This window comes from Nicotiana sylvestris, chromosome 12, assembly GCF_000393655.2.
Source record: "Nicotiana sylvestris chromosome 12, ASM39365v2, whole genome shotgun sequence".
Taxonomy (NCBI): domain Eukaryota; kingdom Viridiplantae; phylum Streptophyta; class Magnoliopsida; order Solanales; family Solanaceae; genus Nicotiana; species Nicotiana sylvestris.
The window spans coordinates 34,055,187-34,079,946 of NC_091068.1; the positions used below are offsets into that span (position 1 = coordinate 34,055,187).

General features: G+C 39.5%; 1 protein-coding gene across 1 annotated transcript; it reads left to right on the forward strand.

Moving 5' to 3' along the window:
• Window positions 1-3,157: 3,157 nt before the first annotated feature.
• Window positions 3,158-10,582, forward strand: LOC104243765 (uncharacterized). The gene is made up of 6 exons (XM_009799015.2): window positions 3,158-3,521; window positions 4,379-4,564; window positions 5,123-5,239; window positions 5,320-5,469; window positions 9,541-9,599; window positions 10,261-10,582. The coding sequence occupies exons 1-6, from the start codon at window positions 3,342-3,344 to the stop codon at window positions 10,394-10,396; spliced, it is 828 nt and encodes a 275-aa protein (XP_009797317.1). The 5' UTR covers window positions 3,158-3,341; the 3' UTR covers window positions 10,397-10,582.
• The last annotated feature ends 14,178 nt before the right edge of the window (window positions 10,583-24,760 follow it).

Genomic DNA, 24,760 nt, shown 5'->3' on the forward strand with positions numbered 1-24,760 from the left:
TCCCTGGACTGAAGGCAACTACCTCAGCTACTCACCGGGTCCGATACCGAAATCTGCACAAAATAGTGCAGAGTATAGTATCAGTACAACCGACCTCATGTACTGAGTAAGTGTCGAGCCTAACCTCGGCGAAGTAGTGACGAGGCTAGGACACGACCATCATATATACCTGTGCAGTTAAATCATTTACAGACAGAATCATAATAACAGGAATCAACAGAATAAGGTGGGAAAGGGACATGCTGCAGGGAATAATAGATTCAATTAATAAATCAATAAAGAAACATTAATAAATGAGCATAATGAACATCATATCTGAATAAACAAAAATAATGAACAGAAACACGTGCACGACATCACCCTTCATGCTTTTATTCTCATCCTCACCATATGAAACAACAGAAACGACATGGCATCACCCTTCGTGCATTACCTCTCAAAATCATGGTACAGCATCACCCGTCGTGCATTATTCCTCACAATATCGGCACGGCATCACCCTTCGTGCTTTACACTCTTCCTCACTCTAACAATAGAAAACAATATGTCCCGGCAAGGGAATCAACAATATCAACAAAACATCCGGACAAGGGATTCAGCTATAACCAATCTCGTTTCAACAATGTCTTTACAAAATGAAACTTCAATTTGAGTCGATACTCAACAATAGTCAATTACCAAGAAACTTTCATAAGCTTTGTTCAATATTTCTAAGCATCAATTGAGCAATATACATAATAGGTTCACAAAATCATGATATAAGACTCACGGGCATGCTTGACACCAACGTATAGATACTCGTCACCACACTTATACGTCGTACTCAATACAAACACATAGCAAAGAGACCACAAATCCTATTCCCTCAAGCTAAGATTAGGCCAAACACTTACCTCGAATCCACGGACAAGATTAAGCTTCAACTGCCTCTTTACCTCTCGGTTCCACTTCCAATTCTCTTGTATCTAGTCACAATTTGCTTAATAATGTTAATAATTGCTAAATAAACCAATTCCAATACATGAAAATAGATTTTTCATTGTTTTCTCCAAAAAGTCAAAAATCGACCCTCGGGCCCGTTTGGTCGTCCAAATTCGAAATTCAGACAAAAACCTGATTACCCCTTCACCCTCGAGCCCGAATATACAATTGGTTTTGGAATTCGACCTCAATTTGAGGTCTAAAACCCCAAATTTTGATATTTCTAAGTTCTACCCAAAATTCTCAATTCCACCATGAAAACCCTAGATTCTAGGATGAAATCTTGTAAAAAGAAGTTAAGGAGTGAAATAAATGAGTTTAAAATCACTTATTAGTGTTTTGGGGGAAGAAAGAGTGTTTGAAAAAATCGTCTCTTATGTTTTAGGGTTTTGAAAAATGAAAAATGGCTGAAAAGTCTCGTGTATATATACCCCTCTCAGATCCTCACCGTTGTTCGCAGAAAAAGGACCGCGACCGCGGAGCTCCACCGCCGACCGCGAAATATCGAGCGCGGCGCGGAAGTTGGCCTTGTCCACCGCTGACCGCGAAAATCCCACCGCGGCAGCGAAGTCCCCAGCGCGGTCGCGAAGATTCATCGCGGACCACGAACACCAATTTTAGAGACCTGCAACTTTACAGGTCCAGGTATTTTTTTCCAAGTCTCAAAACACTCCGAAGCCTATCCAAAACTCAATCGAGCCCTCGGGGCTCCAAATCGAACATGCACACAAGTTTAAAAATATCATACGGACTTGCTCGTGCGATCAAATTATCAAAATAACATCAACAACTACGAATTCAACCTCAAATTCATGAAATTACTTAAGAATATTGAAATTTCTATTTTTCTCAACTAAATGTCCGATTTATACCAATTCGACTCCGATTCTTACCAAATTTCACATATTCTATATAATTATTGTTTCAAACTTGTACCGGGTTCCGGAACTAAAATACGAGCCCGATACCATCAATAACATGCATCATTTCATTTCAAAAAGCCTTTATATTTTTCAACAAATAATTTTCTTTAAAAATTCTTTTCTTGGGCTTGGGACCTCGGAATTCGATTTCGGACACACGCCCAAGTCCCATATTTTTCTACGGACCCTACGGACCGTCTGATCAAGGATCCGGGTCCGTTTACCAAGAATGTTGACCATAATCAACTTTAATCAATTTTAAAAGCCAAATTCATTTTCGTTTTTCTAAAATTTCACATAAAAGCTTTTCGAAAATGCGCTCGGACTGTGAGCGCAAGTCGAGGTGAGACAAAAAGAGGTCTTTAAGGCCTCGGAACGCATTTTTGACTTCTAAAATAAGAGATGACCTTTCGGGTCATCACACTGCCACATAACACAACCATCAGACTCCACCACACACCTCCCACTGTCAACTACCTTCACTACACGCCACGCTGTACAATCATCACATATGGACCACCTCTACTATCAACCACCACCGCCAACCATCTCTATCACTAACTACCTCCACCTCCACTATCAACCATTACAAAATATCACCATTGACCACCTTTAACGTCTCACCTCTATCGCCAATCACCACCGGACAACCGGTATCTCTTGCAACACGCGCAACTACTTTATCTTAAATAATTAAAAAACAAATAGAGCCTTAGATATATTAGTAGAAGTGGAAAAAAAGTAAGTAAATTTAGAGATATGGGTCCATTAACTTTTTTCCAATTCATATTGAAGTAGAACGAAATGATTTTCATCAACTTCCTAATTAGATGAAGAAGATAATAACTCCACGAGGCTTTCCTTGAAACCAAATATAAACGAGCTATTGGTTAAAAATCAAGTAAATTAAAACGGTAAAGCAAATTATAAGTTATCATTATGAGTAAATGCTATTATCTTACTTACAGCGAGTTTTAAGTATAAACATCTTATTCTCCTTGGGTTTCATAAAATAAAGGAATATTACTATATAGCTCTCGAATATTTTTTCATTTTTTTTAATTTAGGTTTGCAAGAGACTCGTCCAACGGATGTCACTCACCTTCGTTGACTACACTAATGTTGATGTAAAAAGTTTTAGAGCAAAAAAAGAAACCCCAAAGGGAGTTGAAGATTTTTTGTGTTGAAGGTACCAGAGAAAAATAATAGTAAACCACAAACACAAAAGGGAATAATAAAAAGGATGTCCTTTTGTCCAAAGTTGTAAACCTATCATCTCTCACCTCACATGTCCGTGTGTAAGCCAGAAAGAAAGGGGAAAAACTCAAAAAGGGCTTTAGATTTCTAGAAAAGGGGTTAGCAAAAAGTTCTGCTAGCAAAAGCCAATCAAATAGTTAAAGTATTAGTTGTGGGCAAATCAAGAAAGCCTGAGAAAGAATGCTAACTTCTTCATTGAGGCCCCCTTTTTTGCCTCTTCCTCACTCCCATCTTGCATTTTCCCCTTTGAATTTCAATAAAGTTGTTCACTTTAACAACCCCAATTATCCCTTTAGTTCTTCTATTTCCTCTTCCAAAAGATTTGCTTCAACAAACGCATCTTCTCATGGACAGCAGACGGTATTACTACTACTTTTCTCTCAGTGTTTATAGTTAAATGTATATATTGGGTTTTTCTTGTTGTAATCAATCTAAGATTGGCTTTTGTGATAATTGGAAAATTGGGTTCTTGATAATTTGGTGTTTGATGGGAGAAAAACTCGAAGCTTTATTATTGGTCATATGTATTATGTTGTTCTGACTTGTCAAAAGAAAGTCATATGTTGTTCCCTAGTACTTTTTATTTTAATTTTATTTTGGATAATATTGGCTTGAGATGAGTTTATATCGAGTAACATGGTCAATGAGGATTTATATAGGCGACCCCAATTTGCTTGGAACTGAGGCGTAGTTGTTGTTGTAGTCATATATTGTTCTCCCTTTACTTGAAGTTTGTGGATGTACTGTTAGCTAACTGTGGCAATGCTTACTATTTATTGTAGAAATTAAAACTTCCTTGTATTAGAAAGTCAAACGTTTGTGGAACAAGCAATTATATGTGTTTATCATGGTTGGGTTATTGTCATTTGCTTAGGTTTGTGGCTTTTGTTAGCGAAGAAATAAGATTCCCATTTCATTTTATTTGTTGCCTTCTTCTTCGTTTCTACATCAAATCTGGATTTTAGTCATTCCTGTTGTATTGGCCTTTCCATTGTTAAAGCGGAAAACTTAGGTTGTTAGAGAAAAGCATCTTGATGATTAGAACGAAGGGATAAGCTTTAGTCTCAATTGTGTTGCTGTTTTAGGCTGCATAATATTCAGTAGCACCGCCAATCACACAAGCTAGAAGGATCTCATGTTTATGCATTTTCCTGCATCAGTTGGTTTTCACTTATGATTTACTGCCAGGGGCCTCTGTTTTCTATGTGCTGGTATAGTGGCCAGATGGAGATGCTGAAAGCAACGATAATTTGAGGAATGAAGATGAATATGCAATTCAGATGTTTGGTTCTGATGACGAACTCAGCTCTCAGATTCCAACTCAAGCTCAGTCTGTTGTTGAAGGATCAGGATCAGTTTTGGTAACAGAGTATAAGCCAGTTCCAGATGTGGACTATCTGCAGGTTCGGTGTGGTCTTTTACTTGGACGTTGTGTTAAACGTACCTGTATCGAATTGGAAATGTGATGAGATTTAAGAGTCTACTGTTTGAATAGTAATGATCCTTTGGATATTTCTTACCTGAAAAAAGCCATCTTCCCTTTGGCATTTAACATTTCTAGTTAAGTAAATGAATATGACAGATCAGATCAGAGTGCAAATATTTTCGACTAAGTCACAAGTTACTTGTAATAGCAGTCGGGTTATTATCTCTTTGATGTGATGGACCAATATTTTAGATTGAACTTAAGACGAACATTTATTACTATTTCAATTTTGTTTTATTTTCTTATAATAAATCTTAAAATAATTTAACTTGACATGTTTAAGACATAAGTTTCAAAAATGCTTTTTTCCGAAAAAGTGCGTTCTTTTCAATTTGAGGCGTTTGGCCAATTCAAGTGTTATTTTTAGCCAACAAAATCTACTAGTTTGATGTTTCTTGTTGTGTCTGTGAATGTACTTATCAAAAATGGTGTATGAATGTAAATAAGAGATATATGGCTCCTTTCATGTTTTCAGGAGTTGTTAGCAATTCAACAACAAGGTCCAAGAAATATTGGCTTTTTTGGGACACGAAATATGGGATTTATGCATCAAGAACTTATTGAGATTTTAAGCTATGCCTTGGTCATTACGGTATGGTTCTCTTGTTTTAGTTGAAGGAGATGGTGATTAACGACTTCAAGATTTTCAATGTTTTTTCTTCTTTTTCTCAGAAAAATCACATCTTTACTTCTGGAGCAGCAGGCACCAACGCTGCTGTCATTAGAGGTGCTCTTCGTGCTGAGAAACCAGAGCTGCTAACTGTGATATTGCCGCAAAGCTTGAAAAAACAACCTCCGGAAAGTCAGGAGCTATTGTCTAAAGTAAATGCATTTACTTTCTTTTTGGTTGCATTTTTTCATACAAATCGCGCTTCATTATGATGTCACTGATGGTATCACACAAAGCAATTTGCGAAAACGATATATTGTCTATCTTGATCCTGTCATTGGAATGACTTTCTCCTTCCTTTTTAATAACCACAGTCGTTGCACTGCTTCTCGTGGATATAGTTATCTTTAAAAAAAGTCTTCCTCTTTTTTGATGGTTTTTTGGTTAAATTGTTAGATGTAGAGGAGATGGAAAATCTCTTATCAAGAATATTAACTTCTCACTTATCCCAAAAAATAAGTCTTTCTCCTTTTGTTTAATCCTTTCTTAAATAGAAGGAATCATTACTAAGAGCTGCTACCTCTGGTCTTATCTATGACTGTATGTGCTTTTTAATAGTCAAACTTTTATGTACTGAAACATTTAGAGTCAATATCTCCTGGAATATTTTGTATCAGAGGCTAAATTACTGAAACTGTTGACCTGAAAGCCGATGAGCATACTACTGTGCATCTTATCAAGCTGTTATATACACAAACGGCGCGCGTGTGTGTGTGTATATATGTATTATTTAGGTGCAAGCAGGAGCTGTAAAAGTTAGTTGGAACGGATCTGGGACCACACACCATTAGGTCTTCTAATTTTTGAAATGTACGTGTATGCCTTCGTTGCTGAGAAAAACAAACGAGGAGTTGCAAGAGCTAATTTCTGATGTATTTGGTTAGTGGAGCTAATTTCATAAATTCACCATACAATCACTATACTTCAATCTCAAACTAGTTGGGTCAGTTGTATGCATCATTAGTTACGATTCGACTCCCTTTCGGCCCATTTCATTCCAATTTAAATGATTTGACTTTAAAGAAAAATTAGGGGTTCTCTAAAGCCTAAAACTGTTTCTTTAACTCACACCCTTATTCCTACACAAGTAATCAAGTTTCTTTGGCAAACGCCAGAAGTAGTGTAAGTGTAACAACAACAATTAAGCCTTGTCCCGACTAGTTGGTATTGTATATATGATTCGTTTGCTTCCACTATGTTCTGTTCTTAGATAAGTCCACATTGGTTTTAGGAGGTTAAAGGTCTATGAGACAAGAGGGGTTGCTTTGATGGTAAGCAATCTCCACTTCCAACCAAGAGGTTGTGAGTTCGAGTCACCCCAAGAGCAAGGTGGGGAGTTCTTAGAGGGAAGGATGCCGAGGGTCTATTTGGAAACAACCTCTCTACCCCAGGGTAGGGGTAAGGTCTGCGTACACACTACCCTCCCCAGACCCCACTAGTGGGATTATACTGGGTTGTTGTTGTTGTTGTTGTTGTAAAGGTCTATGAGACAACTACTCTCAACCTTATTTTTTAAAAAAAATGGTCTATGAGACAACTGCTCAATGTGATTATAGGTTAACTCATCGTCTCATCATCTTTTATCACCTTCAATCACCATAGTGTCACACCTATGAGCCGTGCATTTGGAGTTTTATGTAAGACAAGGCCAAATCGCCTCATGCGTCATTCTTGCATTTTATCTTATATGTGTTCTACCACCCTCTATTTGTTGTAATCATTTCTGATTTTGTCTGATCTTTTATGACCACTTCCATTTTACCATAGGCATTGTACAATATTCATCTCACTGATATGATGGGCGTTAAAGGCCCAACATTCAGTCACATTTTCATTGCTAGTCTTGCAACCATTTTATAGAGTTTACTTTTTATTATGTTGAGGGGTTTCCCTTCCTATAGTACTTACGGAGATCTCGTCTATTTTTTGCCATCATCTTCTAATTCTATATTGTACATCTTCATCTATCATGCTATTTTCTTGGAAGTCCGAGCTTAGATATCTGAATCGTCTACAGTTTGCATCATAATCCTATTTAATTTCACTTCACCTTCATTATTCTTACGGGAAACTGAACTTTTGGCGTCTGTATTGTCTTACTTCTACTTGTCCTAAGAACCTTTCTATTTAGAGTTCTTCTCCATCGTTCCAACTTTTGGTTGAGTTCCTCTCTAGTTTCTTCTATAAACTCAATATCATCTAAAAATCGCATTTCACCATGGAATCTTTTATGATAGCCGAGAAATCCCTGAGGGCCAGTGGCACACGATTTGAAACTCGATAGATAATGAGTCTTTTCTCTACCCTTCACTTAAATTTGAAGCTTTTGTTTGTAGCTGGATTTGAACTCGTGACATGCGCCTAACCCACATATCATGTGTTGTGCTCTTACCTCACCATAACTGCATAAACAAGTATAGATTTGAGGCAAATCCTTAGTATACACCTGGGAAGCTCCTAATAAGTATCTTCTTATATTGTTCTCACACTTCTGACTATTCTTTTGTAAATATGTTTTATGAAATTTTCTATTTGATATCAACTCGTTTCTTCTTAAGCATACCACTAACAAACTATTTCTTGATGCTTTATTATATAACTTCTTTGAGTAAATGAATATCAGGTGAAGATACTTTTTTTTTCTACAAGTTTTCATCTATCTTTGTAGCAAAATCTAGTATGCTATGAACCAGGCAATATCAAACTATTTATCTATCACCCTTGTAATTGCCTCTATATCTATGTTCTACTCCATACTTTATTTCGTAGGACTCATAGTTTATACTATGATAGTTTGCAAACCTTTGAACATTTTTCACTCCCTCTATTATGTTTCATGTGGCACTCTTTCCTTTTTAGGCTGTTCCAAAAGAAGGATACATTTTTATATCCATAATCAATTTAACTTATACTTCCAATTTTATCCTCAATGACATGCTTTTTTAGCCACAAAAATGACATGGCATGTTTATAAAAACAAGTTTCAAGAGACTTTCTTACCTTTTTATACTTCGTACCCCGTCAAATAAGTTCACATAAAATGTAACGGAGGGAGTATATATTAGTACCAAGGTACCCTTCTCTCCAATTATTTGGCAACTTCATTTTATTTACAACTTCAACTTGAAATATTATTTGCAAATCAAGGTTTGTTTTACAATTTGGTCCGTTATCTCAACTTCTGCTTGAAATTGAGAATTTAGCGTTTGAAAAGTTGATTTAAGGACTAAGGAGTATTTCAAGTGTAATAATGGTTTCACTCACAAAACTTCAACTTGAAAAAGATAATCTTGTCCAAACACAACTTCAACTTCAAATACTCTTTATTTTCAACTTCAATCAAATATTGTCCAAAAACCTAATATACATCGAAATGTTTGATTGCCATACATCGAAATGTTTGATTGCCATACTACTCCAGCTACTTCAAGAGCTTCCAAGCCTCTACAGGGGTACCATCCTACATGCTTTTCTACTCCAAATTTTTAATGGCATCCTTTACAGTAGAACTAATTTCTATGATTGTAGCTAAGATTTCTATCTGTCGTGGATGTATATGCTATCCTCGTCATTTATGTTGAGTAATTGATCTATCTCTTGTCATTATAAGTTGAATGCATGATTTTCATTATTTAGTTGCACCTTTTCCAATATAGAGCAACACGTCATATAAGTATATCACATCCTGATTTAAGCTCAAAATCCAGTTGAACTAATTTCTCGTTCAAACCAACCAACTTTAGTATCTTTATAACCCTAAGTTAAGATTTGTCATCAAATAGCTTCATAATGGTTGAATGCTGAAAATTAAAATTTGCTTCTTCTGTTGCTCCTTTAGTGGACGTAAGTATTGGCAACCCAGAAGTTTTTGACAAAAGAAGGGGGTAAATCGTCATTTCAACAATCTGAATGATGGAATTCAGAAATTATTAGTCTTTTCTAAATTTTATGTTTTGAGTATAGAGGAAACATGTATGCTTAAGATGGTTTGTTAATATAACTGTTGGCGAGTCCAAGTTTCAAGAGAGTAAGGAAGCGAGCTTCTTCTGCTTTAAACATTTGAGAATTACTCTATAGTGACCTCTGATTGAATGCACGGCTGAATTGTTTCCATCAGTCGTTTATAACACAGAAGAGTTCAATCTTCAGATTGATGGAACAGAGTAGGGCAGTTAGCCCGTGCTTCCAACAAGATCATAATGTTGACTTGCTTGGATTTGCAGGTGAAACATGTGATAGAGAAACCTCACAATGACCATCTCTCACTGCTAGAAGCTAGCAGGTATGCAAAAGAACATCCTTTTATTTGGACTGATTTGGGTAAATAATCTTCATTTTCAAGTTGAACTAGTTCGCTTATAAGATTTAGTAGGGACATGAGCATCTGATTTCCTCTACATTTATCTGTTGTAGAGTCTTTCTTCCATGTTATAGTGAACTTATATTCTTTTCTTGGCAGAAACTGCTTTCTATGACTTTGTGCAGTACTGTATAAAAGTGACGTGCTAAACATTATAATCCTCGTACATTATAACATAGTTATATTATACCTTTTCTCCCTCATATTTCCCTAAGTGGCAACTAGTTTTGCAAGGAGCTTTTTATCACCATACCATCAATTGCATACTTTCCTTTATTTTTATTTTAAAAAAAAGGGCAGCCTAATGCACTAAGCTCCCGCTAAGCGCAGGGTCCGGGGAAGAGCCGTACCACAAGGGTCTATTGTACGCAGCCTTATCCTGCATTTTTGTAAGAGGTTGTTTCCACGGCTCGAACCCGTGACCTCCTGGTCACATGGCAACAATTTTACCAGTTCCGCCAAGGCTCCCCTTATAGTATTGTAGAAATTGTTACAAGTTGTATATGTGGCTTTTTGAATTGGTTTAAGGTACTTTACATACCACTATGGATTGGTTAAATCTGAATTGGTTCTCCTGATGTAGGTTGTGTAACATGGACATCATTTCCCAAGTGCAACAAGTTATTTGCTTTGCCTTTCATGATAGCAGATTGCTTATGGAAACATGTCAAGAAGCCAAGAATCTTAGGAAGATTGTCACTCTCTTTTACTTGGACTAATGGATAACAACAACACTCTGTTCATAGATTCTTTGCTATTGAATATTCTCTGTTGATTAGGAGGGAATATACACATATATGGAAATTAATGCGATGCAGAAATGTTCCAATTCATGCCATATTCATTTAATAGAGTAGATGTCTCATCGACTACAACATGATTTATAGATGTATTTATTTTGCAAATGAGGTGCAATGCATCCTTGTATTTCCACATATATCTTGCTCTAGTTAGTTGAAGAACTATACATTTTGTCCGGCAATGTAATTCATCTAGATGGGATATCAAATAAGGTCAATCTACTAAGTGTAGATTTTAGTACTGTGGCGGAAAACATATGGCAAGGTAAATTTTTTTCATTTTTCTAAGCGTTAGGCGGCAGAGTTACTTTTTACTTATGTTGGCGCGAGGTAGCTGGAACCTGGTAGAATAGTCGAGGTGCACAACTGGGCCAGACACTAGTGTTATCCAAGAAAAAGATGGTGCTTAGAGCATCTTTGGTTAAATACACCTAGCTGTAAGAAAGATGGAGATGATGCCGCCATCTTTTATGTTCATTTTGTGACTTGATTTCTACACTGATTTTTATGCAAATTTCATATTCTTCATCTTTTCAAACGGTACATTTTCCCTATTCCTAACAGTATGTTGCCAGAAAATGGCCTTTTACAACATTCTCTGGAATCAGTAACTCTTTTATTCCTTGATAACATATGAGGCCATTCTTTCTTGCAACCACCAGCAGCCAAAGGTGATAAGAATTAAGCCTCTATTAAATGTTTCTCATACTCTTTGATGCTCAAATAGAAAGTAAAACGTTTGCAGAGAATTTAGTAACACTTGATACTGTACTTCTACAAGTTAAGGATATGGCTTGGACTTGAACATCGGTTTCCATTGAAAATCTATTTATAGCATGATAATTACATCATTCCGAAATATGTCAAGCAAAAGTCACCTTAATGCTTTGTGTTCACACCCAACTATGCATTATATAAAGGACACGCAGACGTTGCAAATATAATCTGAGTATTTAGCCCAGAGTCGAACCCACAAGGAATTAACCTATCAATTACTTCTCGTTAGACTTACTAAATTCCACGGAATCAACTTCTCAAACGTTGTAAATACAATTGAGGGTATTTCTACTAACTACGAATGAATGTAAATAAGCAACTGAAAAATAACTATAATTGAGTTGTAAACTATTAAGAGAAGGTTCTAAGGCTATGATTTCCCCTATTGATGGACTCCCTTCCGATTATGCTTCACATAGATTCACCAAATCATCTCTATCAATTCTTACTACCGTAAATCTCTCCCGAGTAATCACGATAATCTACTAGACGCACTCTCCCGAGTTACGCTAGCTGTTTTATTTATTACAGCTCACTTTAGATTACACTCAAGGCTTCGTTATCCCTAATCCCGCCTTTAAACCCGCAATTATTGATCCCTCATATATTTTGGGAGTGATGTTGTTCAATAATAACCTAAATATACACTCTCTCCCGAGTTATGCAAATTAAATAGGCACAGCTAATTGAGGATCCTGTCAATTAACTACAACAAGCACGTAGTTGAACAAATAGAGATTAAAATGGCAAATTATATTAACATAATCAAGAAGTTCATCCTTCAATAGGTTCCATCAAACCTTAGACTAAATATTTAGCTATTCATACTAGTGTTCATCACAACAATAATCAAATTCATCACAAATCATAAAACAAAAGAAAGAAAGGAAGAACTTGATGTTGAATTCTCCTCCTTACCTCTTGCCTCTCCTTTTCTTGCACTAAGCTATGAAAAGCTGAATAGCCCCTCCTTGGGCGAGCTTGACCTTCTATAGGTTAAGTGAATTTTTCCCCCAGACTTCCAAGTTTACCCCTGAAAATTAATATTCCGGAACTGGGTTAGCGCGGCTGCGCTAATGACCGCGCTAATGCCCTATCATTCTGCCTCGACCATCTGGTCTAGCGCGGTCGCGCTAGTGGCTGCGCTAGTCCAGGCCTTCATTTTAACTATTCTTTTTTCTCGTCTTCTTGCGTACTCAGCTCCTAGGTTTTTTTTTTCTTGATTCAATGTAGCTCCAATCACAACTTTAAGGCCTCATACAAGCTCCTCACTCCTGCAACGTGTGACATTCACAATTAGAGCCCATTTTTCATCATTTAACTATATTATAACATTGAAACATAATTAAGTTGGGGCATAAACAATCGCCAACTTACATAAATCTAGCTTATTATCAACACTCCACACTTAAATTATTGCTAGTCCTCGAGCAATCCACCACACTCTATAGAGGTTCCTTCACTAAGCATTCTTCCTTAACGCATCACACCAAGAACAAATCACATGAGTTACGCCTAGTAGTAAACAATATTAGCCTCAAAAGTCGACTCTCACATGCCGTGCAATATTCATACTTTCTCAAACTACTCTACACAGAAGTCAAGACTACCCCTTCCTTCATGAATCACATGCCCTCACATCCATACAAGAGAGTAGTTCCACATATAATGATGTTTAGAACAATTAGGAACTTAGATAGACAAAACTAGCTCACTCTCAAAAAAGAACATTCACATGCCACAAAGATGCACCATAGGCTTGCCCGTAGTGTACTACTCTACTAATCGAGTCCACTCAGTCTAAGATCAATAGGTCTTTACTTGGTTGTAATGTAGGCTAAGGGACGGGTAGGATATATTTGGATATAGTGACTAACTTCCCTAAGCACTTTTTAATACAATTACATTAACATTCAAAGCCATACTTATGTCAACCAAACATCCCACCACTTTTTTTTTCTTTTATTTACAACAACCCCATCCATTGGATGCAATTATAACAAACCACCACTTATCGATTACTACATTTATTCATTTTGTTTCAGTGGTGCTTATTCTTTTACTTTTCCAAACACTGTACCTTTTCTCTATTTCAACGGTTCCACTCAAAAACCAAACCATCACCCCACACTTTTGCCTTTGCATAATTTCCACACCATTCAAGTGCTTATGGGAGGTAAAAGGGTTCAAACAGCAGGCTATTCAAACAATTGGGTAAGGTTTGCAATGTGGTTGCCAAAGAAACAGGCTTATAGGCTCAACGGGGTTAACTAAGATGTAATAGAGTTAGGTGGGTTTACTTTATATGTCTGGCTCAACAAAGAAATGTCTATATCACTTCTAGGACTGAATGAAACTACTATTTCGCTTTGCAAACACACAGGGCAAGTTCTAGGCATCAAATGTGAATCATGGAATACAGTAAAGCTCTCATACACATGGCACATGACTCATTCCAGATTGGCTTATCAAGACACTCTCTTCTGAGTATTCAAGTCAGTAACAAACATACAATTTTTAAGGCACTTTAGCAAGAATCAACTATTGAGACTAAGCGTTACACTCTAGTGTCTATTGTGTTCAGGTGTATCAACACTAGAGGCTTAACTTTCGATTTTATCTCGTAGCCTATTAATCCTAATCTACTAAAAAGAAAACAAAATGAACAAAAACTACCTATACCCAGTTCAAGCTAAACCCTTGGAAAAGAACCGTGGCCTAAAGAAAAACCAAGGGGGGGGGGGGGGTTACTACACTACCTAAAAAAATCTTTTTTGTCTTTTCTCTAGACTTACTTCCCTCAAGAAAATTGTCTAAAGGCTCCGTCATCAGGAAGAGTCTCCATATTTCCTTTTTTTTCAATCGACTTAGTCCTTCAAGAATCCCGCCGAAAGAGATCTGTCGTCGGAACAAGCCACTTACCTACTTTAAACTAACCTAATGAAACTATTACCCAAACATCGAAAACAATCAACGCAAAACAAAGAGACATCAAACAGTCAAATTGTACAATTACATATACATATTGAAGTATCCCCTACCCCACACTTAAAATGTAGACATGTCCTCATGGCACCAAAATTTAAAGAGTAGTGAGGTAAAGGAACTTCCCTGAAGGATCACTCCTGATCGGAGATGGTGTATGGGTTCACATTGCATGTGCGACCCAGAGCTCTCAGCCAGCCTAAGAATTTCTTTTCCGACTTCACCTGCCGCTCAGCCACCGCGTCAATGCGGGCACCTAAATCAATGACGGAGGTACGCAACCCAGTCATATCCTACTCCAAAGCAGTAATGTGAGTACTACGACGTGGCTGGGAGGATGTTGAAGTCCTAGGTGGTGTTGCAGCTGTTGCACTGTACTCATCGGCTTATGATTCGGCCTCCACATCCTCATGTTCGTCCTCCTCTTCGTCCGAGTCATCAGAGCCACTACTATCCTCCCAATCAGCTGCCGCCGGCTCCTTACCTATTGTTACTTTGTCAGCCCGGAACTTGCGATCTCTTGGTACTAGCCCATCCACAGCTAGATTTTCGGGCACCCGAGCTTCCCTGCAAAGCTGAGTAACTAAAGAAGGGAAAAAGAACCTATACCTTTTCATTGGGCAGCGGATGAACATATCTTCATGTATCACTTTGGCCACGTCGAAGTTGTGACCATTGACGAAGCACCAAATCAAAGCTGCTCGGGGCCCATTTACCTCCGTAGTGTTGGACGACGGAAGCAGACGGTTGTTGATAAGATACAGCCAGCACTTTCCTTCAAAGGCTAGTGCCGATGAGTGAAACTTCTCACCATATTTCATCCAAACCACCTCCTTCCCTGGTACACAGATTGTTTCAAAGAATCGCTCCCACTTTTCGTGTGTCGGGTTACGGTCATACTCATAAAAGTCATCATATTCAACCATAAGAGGGGGCAACTGGTATGTCGTCTGTATCGCCTCAATAGAAGCATTCACCGCCTTTCGGCGCACCATGACTACACCATTGTCATGCTCCGACACATTGGCGTAAAATTCTCTAACAACCATGACATTGCCCTCACCTGGCTCATTAATGAAGGTTTGCAACCCCCGCCTCAGCATCTCAGTGTACATGTAAGGGCAGTGCCACTGGACCGATCCGATGTTAATACCCCTCTCCGAAATCGATTTTTTAGAGGCCTTCACCGCAAAGCGGTCCTGAGCCTTGGCCGAGACAAATCTGGTGCTATCAAAGGGGCGTGCAAGGGCTGCTCCTCATGTCCTGGACGAGCCGGCTTGGCTTCTAAAAGATTCACTTATGGCGCGGCGTTTCCTAGATGGAGTCATAGTACCTGAAAAACGGTAACACATTAGCACAGCCCAACACAAAATTGTGACGCATTGCGGTTACTCAGACTTCACACGCATAAGTGGTCACAACTACATAGTTATGTTTATTGAGGCATTTCCACAAACACCTTGTGGGCATTAGGCACTCACAACCCTTTTCAAGCATTTGGCAACATCAAAAACCACCACAATGTAGCCACAAGCACAACTAAATCATTCTCTAACTCCACCAACTATTCCTTCCATAGTTACTACAACAAATACTACAAATTTTGACTAAACAAAGGAAAGAGCAACAATAATAAAAATAAAAACGAAAATCAAAAATAAAAGGAACAAAAGAAAAAAAACGGTACCGAAAATGCATACCTGTAGTAATAGAAGGTGGGGAACTGAGAAGAAAGGTGGAGGAGAATGTGGTTGGAGACTTGGGGCCAATTGAAAAAAATGAAAATTTGTGGAAGAGGGGAGTTGAAGGTGAAGGGGATTTGATGAAGAAGAGGATTTGGGGAGGGTTTTGTTTCTCTTTCTCTTGTGTTTGGAATTAGGGCGTGGGGATTGCGAGTGGGGCGTGGGTTTGGGGGATTAAAGGGGGGAGGTTTATTACAACTAACAAAAAAATTGTCGGAACTAGCGCGTCCAGGAGCGCGATCTCGCTAGTAGCGCGGCCATGAGCGCGTTCACGAGCGCGGGCCAGGCAGAATTTTTGCCCATTAGCGCGATCGCGCTAGTAGCGTGGCCAGTAGCGCGCTCACGAGCGTGAGCCAGGCAGAATGTTTGCCCAAATAGCACAGCCTGTAGCGCGGGCGCGCTCTTGGGCGGAAAGCTTTTTACATTTTCCACCTGTTGTTACCACTTCCGATGGCTTTATCACCCGCCCATTGTTACCTGCATTGGTTAGCACTTCCTAAAACTCACAACTAACAACTACTACTATCGTTGGGTTGCCTCCCAACCAGCGCCTTAGTTAATGTCGTGGCACGATGCAGACAAGCGCATTTAAGGCTCGCTCGACCTCTGAGGTTCCGTTAGGTGGACCTCTGACACTTCCTTTGGTTCCTTCATGCCTATGTATAACTTCAATCTCTGCCCATTGACTCTAAATGTGTGAGAGTCTTTCTCTGAGGCGATTTCTGCAGCTCTGAAGGGAATACTTCAACCACCCAAAATGGCCCAGACCATCGTGACTTAAGCTTACCCGGGAATAGCCGTAATCTTAATTATAGAGCAGTACCATGTCCCCGGGTTTGAAATATCACTCAACAATGTTCTCGTCGTGCAACCACTTCATTCTTTCTTTGTACAACCTTGTGCTGTCAAAAGCAAGATGTCGAAACTCGTCGAGCTCATGCAATTCAGTGATCCTCGTTGTGCCTGCAGCTTCAATGTCAAGGTTCACTTGTTTCAGTGTCCACCAAGCTTTATGTTCAAGTTCCACTGGCAAGTGGTAGGCCTTCCCAAACACCAACTTATATGGAGACATACTAATTGGTGTTTTAAAAGCGGTTCTATACGCCCAGAGTGCATCATCTAGCCTTTTCGCCCAATCAGTTCTTGTGGCGTTCACAGTCCTGGTTAGCACACTCTTGATCTCTCTGTTGGACACTTCAACCTGCCTACTAGTCTGGGGATGATATGAGGTAGCCACCTTGTGGCATACATCATACTTTGCGAGCAACTTCTCGAAAGCTCTATTACAGAAGTGTGTGCCTCCGTCACTGATGATCACTCTTGGTGTCCCAAAGAGGGTGAATATGTTCTTCTTCAAAAATCCCACCACCACTCTTGCATCATTAGTGGGCAACGCTACAGCTTCTACCCATTTTGGACACGTAATCCACAACAACAAGTATGTACTTACTGCCAAAGGAGCTGACGAAAGGACCCATGAAGTCAATCCCCCAGACATCAAACACTTCCACCTCTTGAATCGAGTTCATGGGCATCTCATGGCGATGGGAAATGTTCCCAGTCCGTTGACATTCATTGCAGCCCTTCACCCATTGGTGCGCATCTTTAAACACTGTTGGCCAAAAGAATCCGGCCTCTAGCACTTTTGCAGCTGTCCTGACCCCTCCAAAATGTCCTCCATATGCCGATGCGTGACAAGCCTGCAAAACAGAATATTGTTCTATCTCGGGGACACACCTCCGGATCATATTGTCAACACATATTCTAAACAGATAGGGCTCTTCCCAATAATACATGAGGCAGTCACGATAAAAAATTTCTTTTGTACAGATGAAAGGTCATAGGGAACTATACCGCTGGCTAGGTAATTTGCATAATCTGCATACCATGGAACTTCCTCAAGACTAGTAGTGAGTAGCTACTCGTCTGGAAAGGTTTCCAGAATATCTTTAACCTCGACTGAGTATTCAGCTCCTTCAAGTTGCGATAGATGATCAGCGACTTGATTTTTTGTGCCCTTACAGTCACGAATTTCGAGGTCGAATTCTTGCAATAACAGCACCCAACAAATTAGGCGTGGCTTAGACTCCTTCTTCTCAATCAAGTACCTGAGAGTTGCATGATCAGTGTATACAATTACCTTAGAACCAATCAGGTATGATCTGAACTTGTCGAAAGCAAATACCACAGCCAACATCTCCTTCTCAGTCACAGTGTAGTTCAGCTGGGCTCCACTCAGCGTTCTACTACTATAGTAGATTGGATGCATCAGCTTGTCTTTCCGTTGTCCCAGCACTGCCCCCACTGCGTAGTCGCTGGTATCACACATGATTTCGAATGGTTGCTCCCAGTTGGGGGCAACAATGATAGGTGCTGTGACCAACCTCTTTTTCAGCTCCTCAAATGCTACCCTGCAATTATCAGAAAACGAGAAAGGGTGATCTTTTTCTAACAACTTACTTAGAGGGTTGACAATTTTTGAGAAGTCTCTTATGAATCTCCGGTAGAAACCAGCATGCCCGAGGAAGCTCCTAATTGACTTGACTGAAGTTGGAGGGGGAAGCTTTGCTATCATATCCACTTTAGCACGATCCACCTCAATTCCTTTGCTTGACACTCGGTGCCCCAAGACTATGCCCTCTTGTACCATGAAATGGCATTTCTCCCAATTAAGAACCAGGTTAGTCTCAATACACTTTTTCAGCACACGAGTAAGATTTATCAGGCACTCATCAAATGAGTTCCCCATCACGAAGAAGTCATCCATGAACACATCCATTATGTCCTCTACCATGTCAGTGAATATGACCATCATGCACCTTTTGAATGTGGCGAGTGTATTGCATAGCCCAAAGGGCATCCTCCTAAAGGCATAAATGCCATACGGGTACGTGAAGGAAGTCTTCTCCCTGTCCTCTGGTGCAATGGAGATTTGATTGTACCCTGAGTACCTATCCAGGAAACAGAAATGCGACCTCCCTGCCAATCTATCTAACATCTGATCAATGAAGGGAAGTGGGAAGTGGTCTTTCCGGGTGGCAAGATTTAACTTTCTGTAATCCATGCAAATTCTCCAGCCCGTGACGGTTCTCGTAGAGAGCAGTTCATTGTTATTATTTTTAACTACCGCCATGCCACCCTTTTTAGGTACACATTGAACCGGGCTAACCCAACTGCTGTCAGATATTGGGAAAATGATTTCCGTATCTAACCATTTTATCACTTCTTTCTTTACTACTTCCTTCATGTTGGGGTTTAACCTTCTTTGGTGTTCCCTGGAAGGTTTGTGACCCTCTTCTAGGAGAATTTTGTGCATACAGTAGGCTGGGTTGATCCCCTTTATGTCTGCCATGGTCCACCTAATGGCAGTCTTACACTCCTTGAGTACCTGCAAGAGTTGTTGTGCCTGCACATCTAACAAACTAGATGAGATAATAATAGGTAATGTGGAGTCAGGTCCAAGGTACTCGTACCTGAGATGGGCGGGCAGTGGCTTCAACTCCAGCTTTGGTGGTTCTTCGATGGATGGCTTGGCTGGAGGAGTTTCTCTATTTTCCAAGTGCAAGGGCTCAAATTCAAGAGTTCTATCCTAGAACCCTCTACCCTCTAATGCCATCACCCATTCTGCCAGTTCTTCTCCATTTACCTCATCTAAATTCATCAGACATGCAGCAAGAGGGTCCTCAATAGTCAGCATCTCATCATCAGTCTCTACGATTACATCCACGACATCAATAAGAGAGCAATTGGCGAATTCACTTGGTCGCCTCATAGATTTCTGCACATTGAATGTTATCTCTTCGTCGTTCAATCTCATCTTGAGCTCCCCAGTCTCACAATCAATGAGAGCTCTCCCAGTGGCCAAGAACGGCCTTCCCAAAATTATGGGAATCTCTTCATCTACCTTGCAGTCTAAGATCACAAAATCTGCAGGGAACATAAATTTCCCTACCTGAATCAACACATCATCCAGGATACCTGAGGGTTGCTTTACAATCCTGTCAGCTAGCTGCAACAACATAGAGGTAGGTCTAGCTCTTCCAATGCCCAGCCTCTTATAAATCGCCAGGGGAATACGATTAATGCTGGACCCTAGATCACACAGTGCCTTAGCGAAAGCAAAATTACAATAGTGCATGGAATTATAAAGCTCCCTGGGTCAGACAGCTTTTCCGCAATTGGTCTAGTCACCACTGCACTACAGGTCTGAGTAAGAGTAACTATGGCCAAGTCTTGAAAATCAAATTTTCGGGACATTAAGTCCTTCATCATTTTTGCATACCCAGGCATCTCTTTCAAAGCATCAATCAATGGAATATTTACCTGGATTTGTTTCAGCATCTCCAAGAACTTCTTGTATTGCTCCTCCTTTTGGTACTTAGCCAACCTCTGAGGGAAGGGTGCAGGAGGTCTCTTCTTCCCAATCATTTGGGATTGATCTTTATCAGCTGCCACCTCAACTACTAGTTCCTAGGCTGTCTCAGCTTCTTTTTCGGTCTCAATCTGAATATTATTTTCTTCCTGGGCAGGCTGGACGGTCACCTCAGTCAGTTTCGTTGACTCATCCAGCTCAATGGGCACTGGTATGAGTGTCTCTGCTTGTCTAGTTTCTCGAGCCCTTTCTTGCTCTACATCCAAATCTCTACCATTATGTAGACTCACCGCCATCAGCTACTTCGGGCCTTGATCTTTTGGATTTATCTGGGTGTCTGCAGGTAGTGTCCCATGAGGACGATTGTTCAGAGACATTGAAATTTGGCCCATCTACATTTTAATATTCTTGATCGTTGAATCATGTGCATCTACTCTCTCACTAATCTTTGCATTAAACCCAATAACCTGCTGTATCATTGCTTCAAGTCTAGCAAACTCATCTTCCTGTCTTCCACCATGTTGCTGCTGATGAAGAGGATGATATCCCTACGGCCTTGGGTAAGGTGCCATATTGTTAGGGGTCTCATACCTCTCATGTTCCCATTGTTGAATTGTGGCTGGGCTGGCTTGTACTGCTGATTCTGTTGGCCCCAATTCTGACTACCCAGTCTCTGGCCTCCATAATTCGACACATAGTTCATATCTTCAAGGTAGTGATGATGATCATGTTCTACATTCCACTGGTTACCAATTGGCTGACTAATGCACGATGTGCACAAGCCCCCATTGGTAGTATCTACAATGTGTACCTACTGTTTCTGCCCTAACTCTTCCACCTTTTTGGTGAGTATGCTCATCTGTGTCAATAAGGTGGCCATATTTTCAGCCATAGAGTTGGATGGATCTAAGGGCACTGAGTGCACCACTGGAGTGATAGGTGCATTCCTGGTTATCCATCCTGAATTCTGTGCCATCTTGTCAAGCAAACTTTGGCCTTCTCTCCATGTTTTGCTCAAAAATGCTCCGCCAGCTGAAGCATCAACAATGTTCTTCACGCTATATGACAATCCCATGTAAAACCGTTGCCCCAACATCAGATCTGGAATACCATGGTGCAGACATATAACCAGCATCCCCTTGAATTGTTCCCATATTTCATGCAGTGTCTCCATTGGTCTTTGTTTAAAACTCAAAATTTAATCATTTTGTTGAGCGGTTTGTTGGGTGGGTGGAACTTGTTCACGAATTGCTTGACTAACTCCTCCCAAGTTGTTATGGAATTTATGGGGAGTGAGTTTAGCCAGGTTTGGGTAGCTCCTGTCACTGAGAATGGAAACAATAACAACTTGATTACTTCCGGAGTTACGTTGGGCTGTCTTTGGGTTTTGCAGATTGACAGGAAATTCTTCAAGTGCTATTGAGGATCTTTGACTTGTGACCCCGAAAATAGTCCCTTGTTCTGCAACAAGTGCAGCATGTTATTTGTGATTTGGAATGATTCAGCCTGTATCTGCGGGACTAAAATCGAGGTGGCCAGATTTTCAGCTGTGGGTTGTGTCCAGTCATAGAGAGTTGCCTCTGGCACAAGAGGTGCCACTGGCGCTATTAGTACAGCTGGGTTCTCTTCGTGATCTCCCATTTCTGTCTCAAAGTGTTCAGTTGTTTGTTTTTCCGGTTGGCCCGGTTCAAGGCCTTGAAAACTTTCTCATGATCTGATAATGCTTCAAATAGTTCACCAATTCTCGATGAGTTTCTAGGCATGCACCTGTGCAACCAAGTCAACAAACGTTAAAATTTCAATGTAAAGATTGGGTATAGATAAAATTGACTACACTAAGATTATTTTTTTTGTAATTCTTTCAATTGTAATTGATAACACCGTTAAATTCCCCGGAAACGGCACTAAAATTTGGTCACACCCAACTATGCCTTATATAAAGAACACGCAGACGTTGCAAATATAATCTGAGTATTTAGCCCAGAGTTGAACCCACAAGGAATTAACCTATCAATTACTTCTCGTTAGACTTACTAAATTCCACGGAATCAACTTCTCAAACGTTGTAAATACAAAATTGAGGGTATTTCTACTAACTACGAATGAATGTAAATAAGCAACTGAAAAATAACTATAATTGAGTTGTAAACTATTAAGAGAAGGTTCTAAGACTATGATTTCCCCTATTGATGGACTCCCTTCCGGTTATGCTTCACATAGATTCACCAAATCATCTTTATCAATTCTTACTACCGTAAATCTCTCCCGAGTAATCACGATAATCTACTAGACGCACTCTCCCGAGTTACGCTAACTGGTTAATTTATTACAGCTCACTTTAGATTACACCCAAGACTTCGTTGTCCCTGATCCCGCCTTTAAACCCGCAATTATTGATCCTTCATATATTTTGGGAGTGGTGTTGTTCAACAATTACCTAAATATGCACTCTCTCCCGAATTATGCACATTAAATAGGCACAGCTAATTGAGGATCCTGTCAATTAACTACAACAAGCACGTAGTTGAACAAATAGAGCTTAAAATGGCAAACTATATTAACATAATCAAGAAGTTCATCCTTCAATAGGTTCCATCAAACCTTAGACTAAATATTTTGCTATTCATACTAGTGTTCATCACAACAATAATCAAATTCATCACAAATCATAAAACAAAAGAAAGAAAGGAAGAACTCGATGTTGAATTCTCCTTCTTGCCTCTTGCCTCTCCTTTTCTTGCACTAAGCTATGAAAAGCTGCATAGCCCCTCCTTGGGCGAGCTTGACCTTCTATAGGTTAAGTGAATTTTTCCCCCAGACTTCCAAGTTTACCCTTGAAAATTAATATTCCGGAACTGGGCTAGCGCGGCCGCGCTAGTGGGCGCGCTAATGGCCGCGCTAATGCCCTATCATTCTGCCTCGACCATTTGGTCTAGTGCGGTTGCGCTAGTCCAGGCCTTCATTTTAACTATTCTTTTTCTTGTCTTCTTGCGTACTCAACTCCTAGGGTTTTTTTTCTTTCTTCAATGTAGCTCTAATCACAGCTTTAAGGCCTCATACAAGTTCCTCACTCCTGTAACGTGTGACATTCACAATTAGAGCCCATTTTTCATCATTTAACTATATTATAATATTGAAACATAATTAAGCTGGGGCATAAACAATCGCCAAATTACATAAATCTAGCCTATTATCACTTTGCTTAGAGCGCATTGTGCGCAGTAAGGCAAATTGTAGGGAAAATTCAAAAATAGCCAGATTTACAACTGGTCGTTCAAAAATAGCTCAGTTTCAAAAGTAATCGAAATTTAGCCACTTTTTATGTAAAGATAAATCTGAGCGAAAACACTGTTCAAAACCCGAAAAATACGTCAGTATATTATGCTGGAGTTCTAGCATAAGTATACTTGAACTCTAGCATATTATACAGGAGTTCCATGATAAGTATGCTGGAACTCCAGCATAATATGATGGAGTTCCAGCATAAGTACACTAGAACTCCAGCATAATATACTGGAGTTCTAGCAAGTATACCGGTCCAGCATAATATACTGGAGTTTGGAGCACTGGTGCTCTAGTCTGCAGTATATTATACTGAAGCCAACAAAGTATATTGGTCCAGCATAATATGCTAGAGTTCATACACAGGTGCACCGAACTCCAGTATATTATGCTGGACCGGTCTCTATTGCAGCAAAATAGTGGATATTTTTCATTGACTTGGTAAACGTTGGCTATTTTTGAATGACCAGTCCGAAACTGGCTATACCGTGCTATTTTTACCAAATTGCACAATCATAGATCCATAAATTGATGCACAAAACGGCAAACATATCCAAATTTATCACTCTTGAGCGGTCACGCTCTCATCCAAAAGTTAACATTTTCTCTTGTATTATTCTTCATTGAGTTCTTCCCTTTTTGTACCGGATAGTCTGATAGAATTTTATTTAGGTTTGTTAATAGTCTATGTTGTGTTCACATTATTATTTTGCATAGTTTTGTGTTATTGTACTTTCACTTATTCGTTGTTGTTATTTTCTTTCTGGCACCTTTTGTTGTTATATGCCTTTTCTTTTGTTTCTTTTCTAATATTATTCTCTCTCCTGTTGAGCCGAGAGTCTCCCGGAAATAGCCTCTCTATCCTCTTCGGGGTAGGTGTAAAATCTGCGTACACTCTACTCTCCCCAGACCCCACTAGTGGGATTTTATAGGTATGTTGTTGTATTCTTCATTGAGCGAAGGAAAAGGCAAAATCTTTCTTATCCAATATCAATCCAGGGATATTAGGCTAAGCATGTAACCTAGCCGCTTCTATCATCAAAATAGGATTAGTTAGATTGTACTAAGATAAATCGGCATCAAACTGAAGCAGAACCAATTAGTTTCTTGCATTTTGTATCAAGA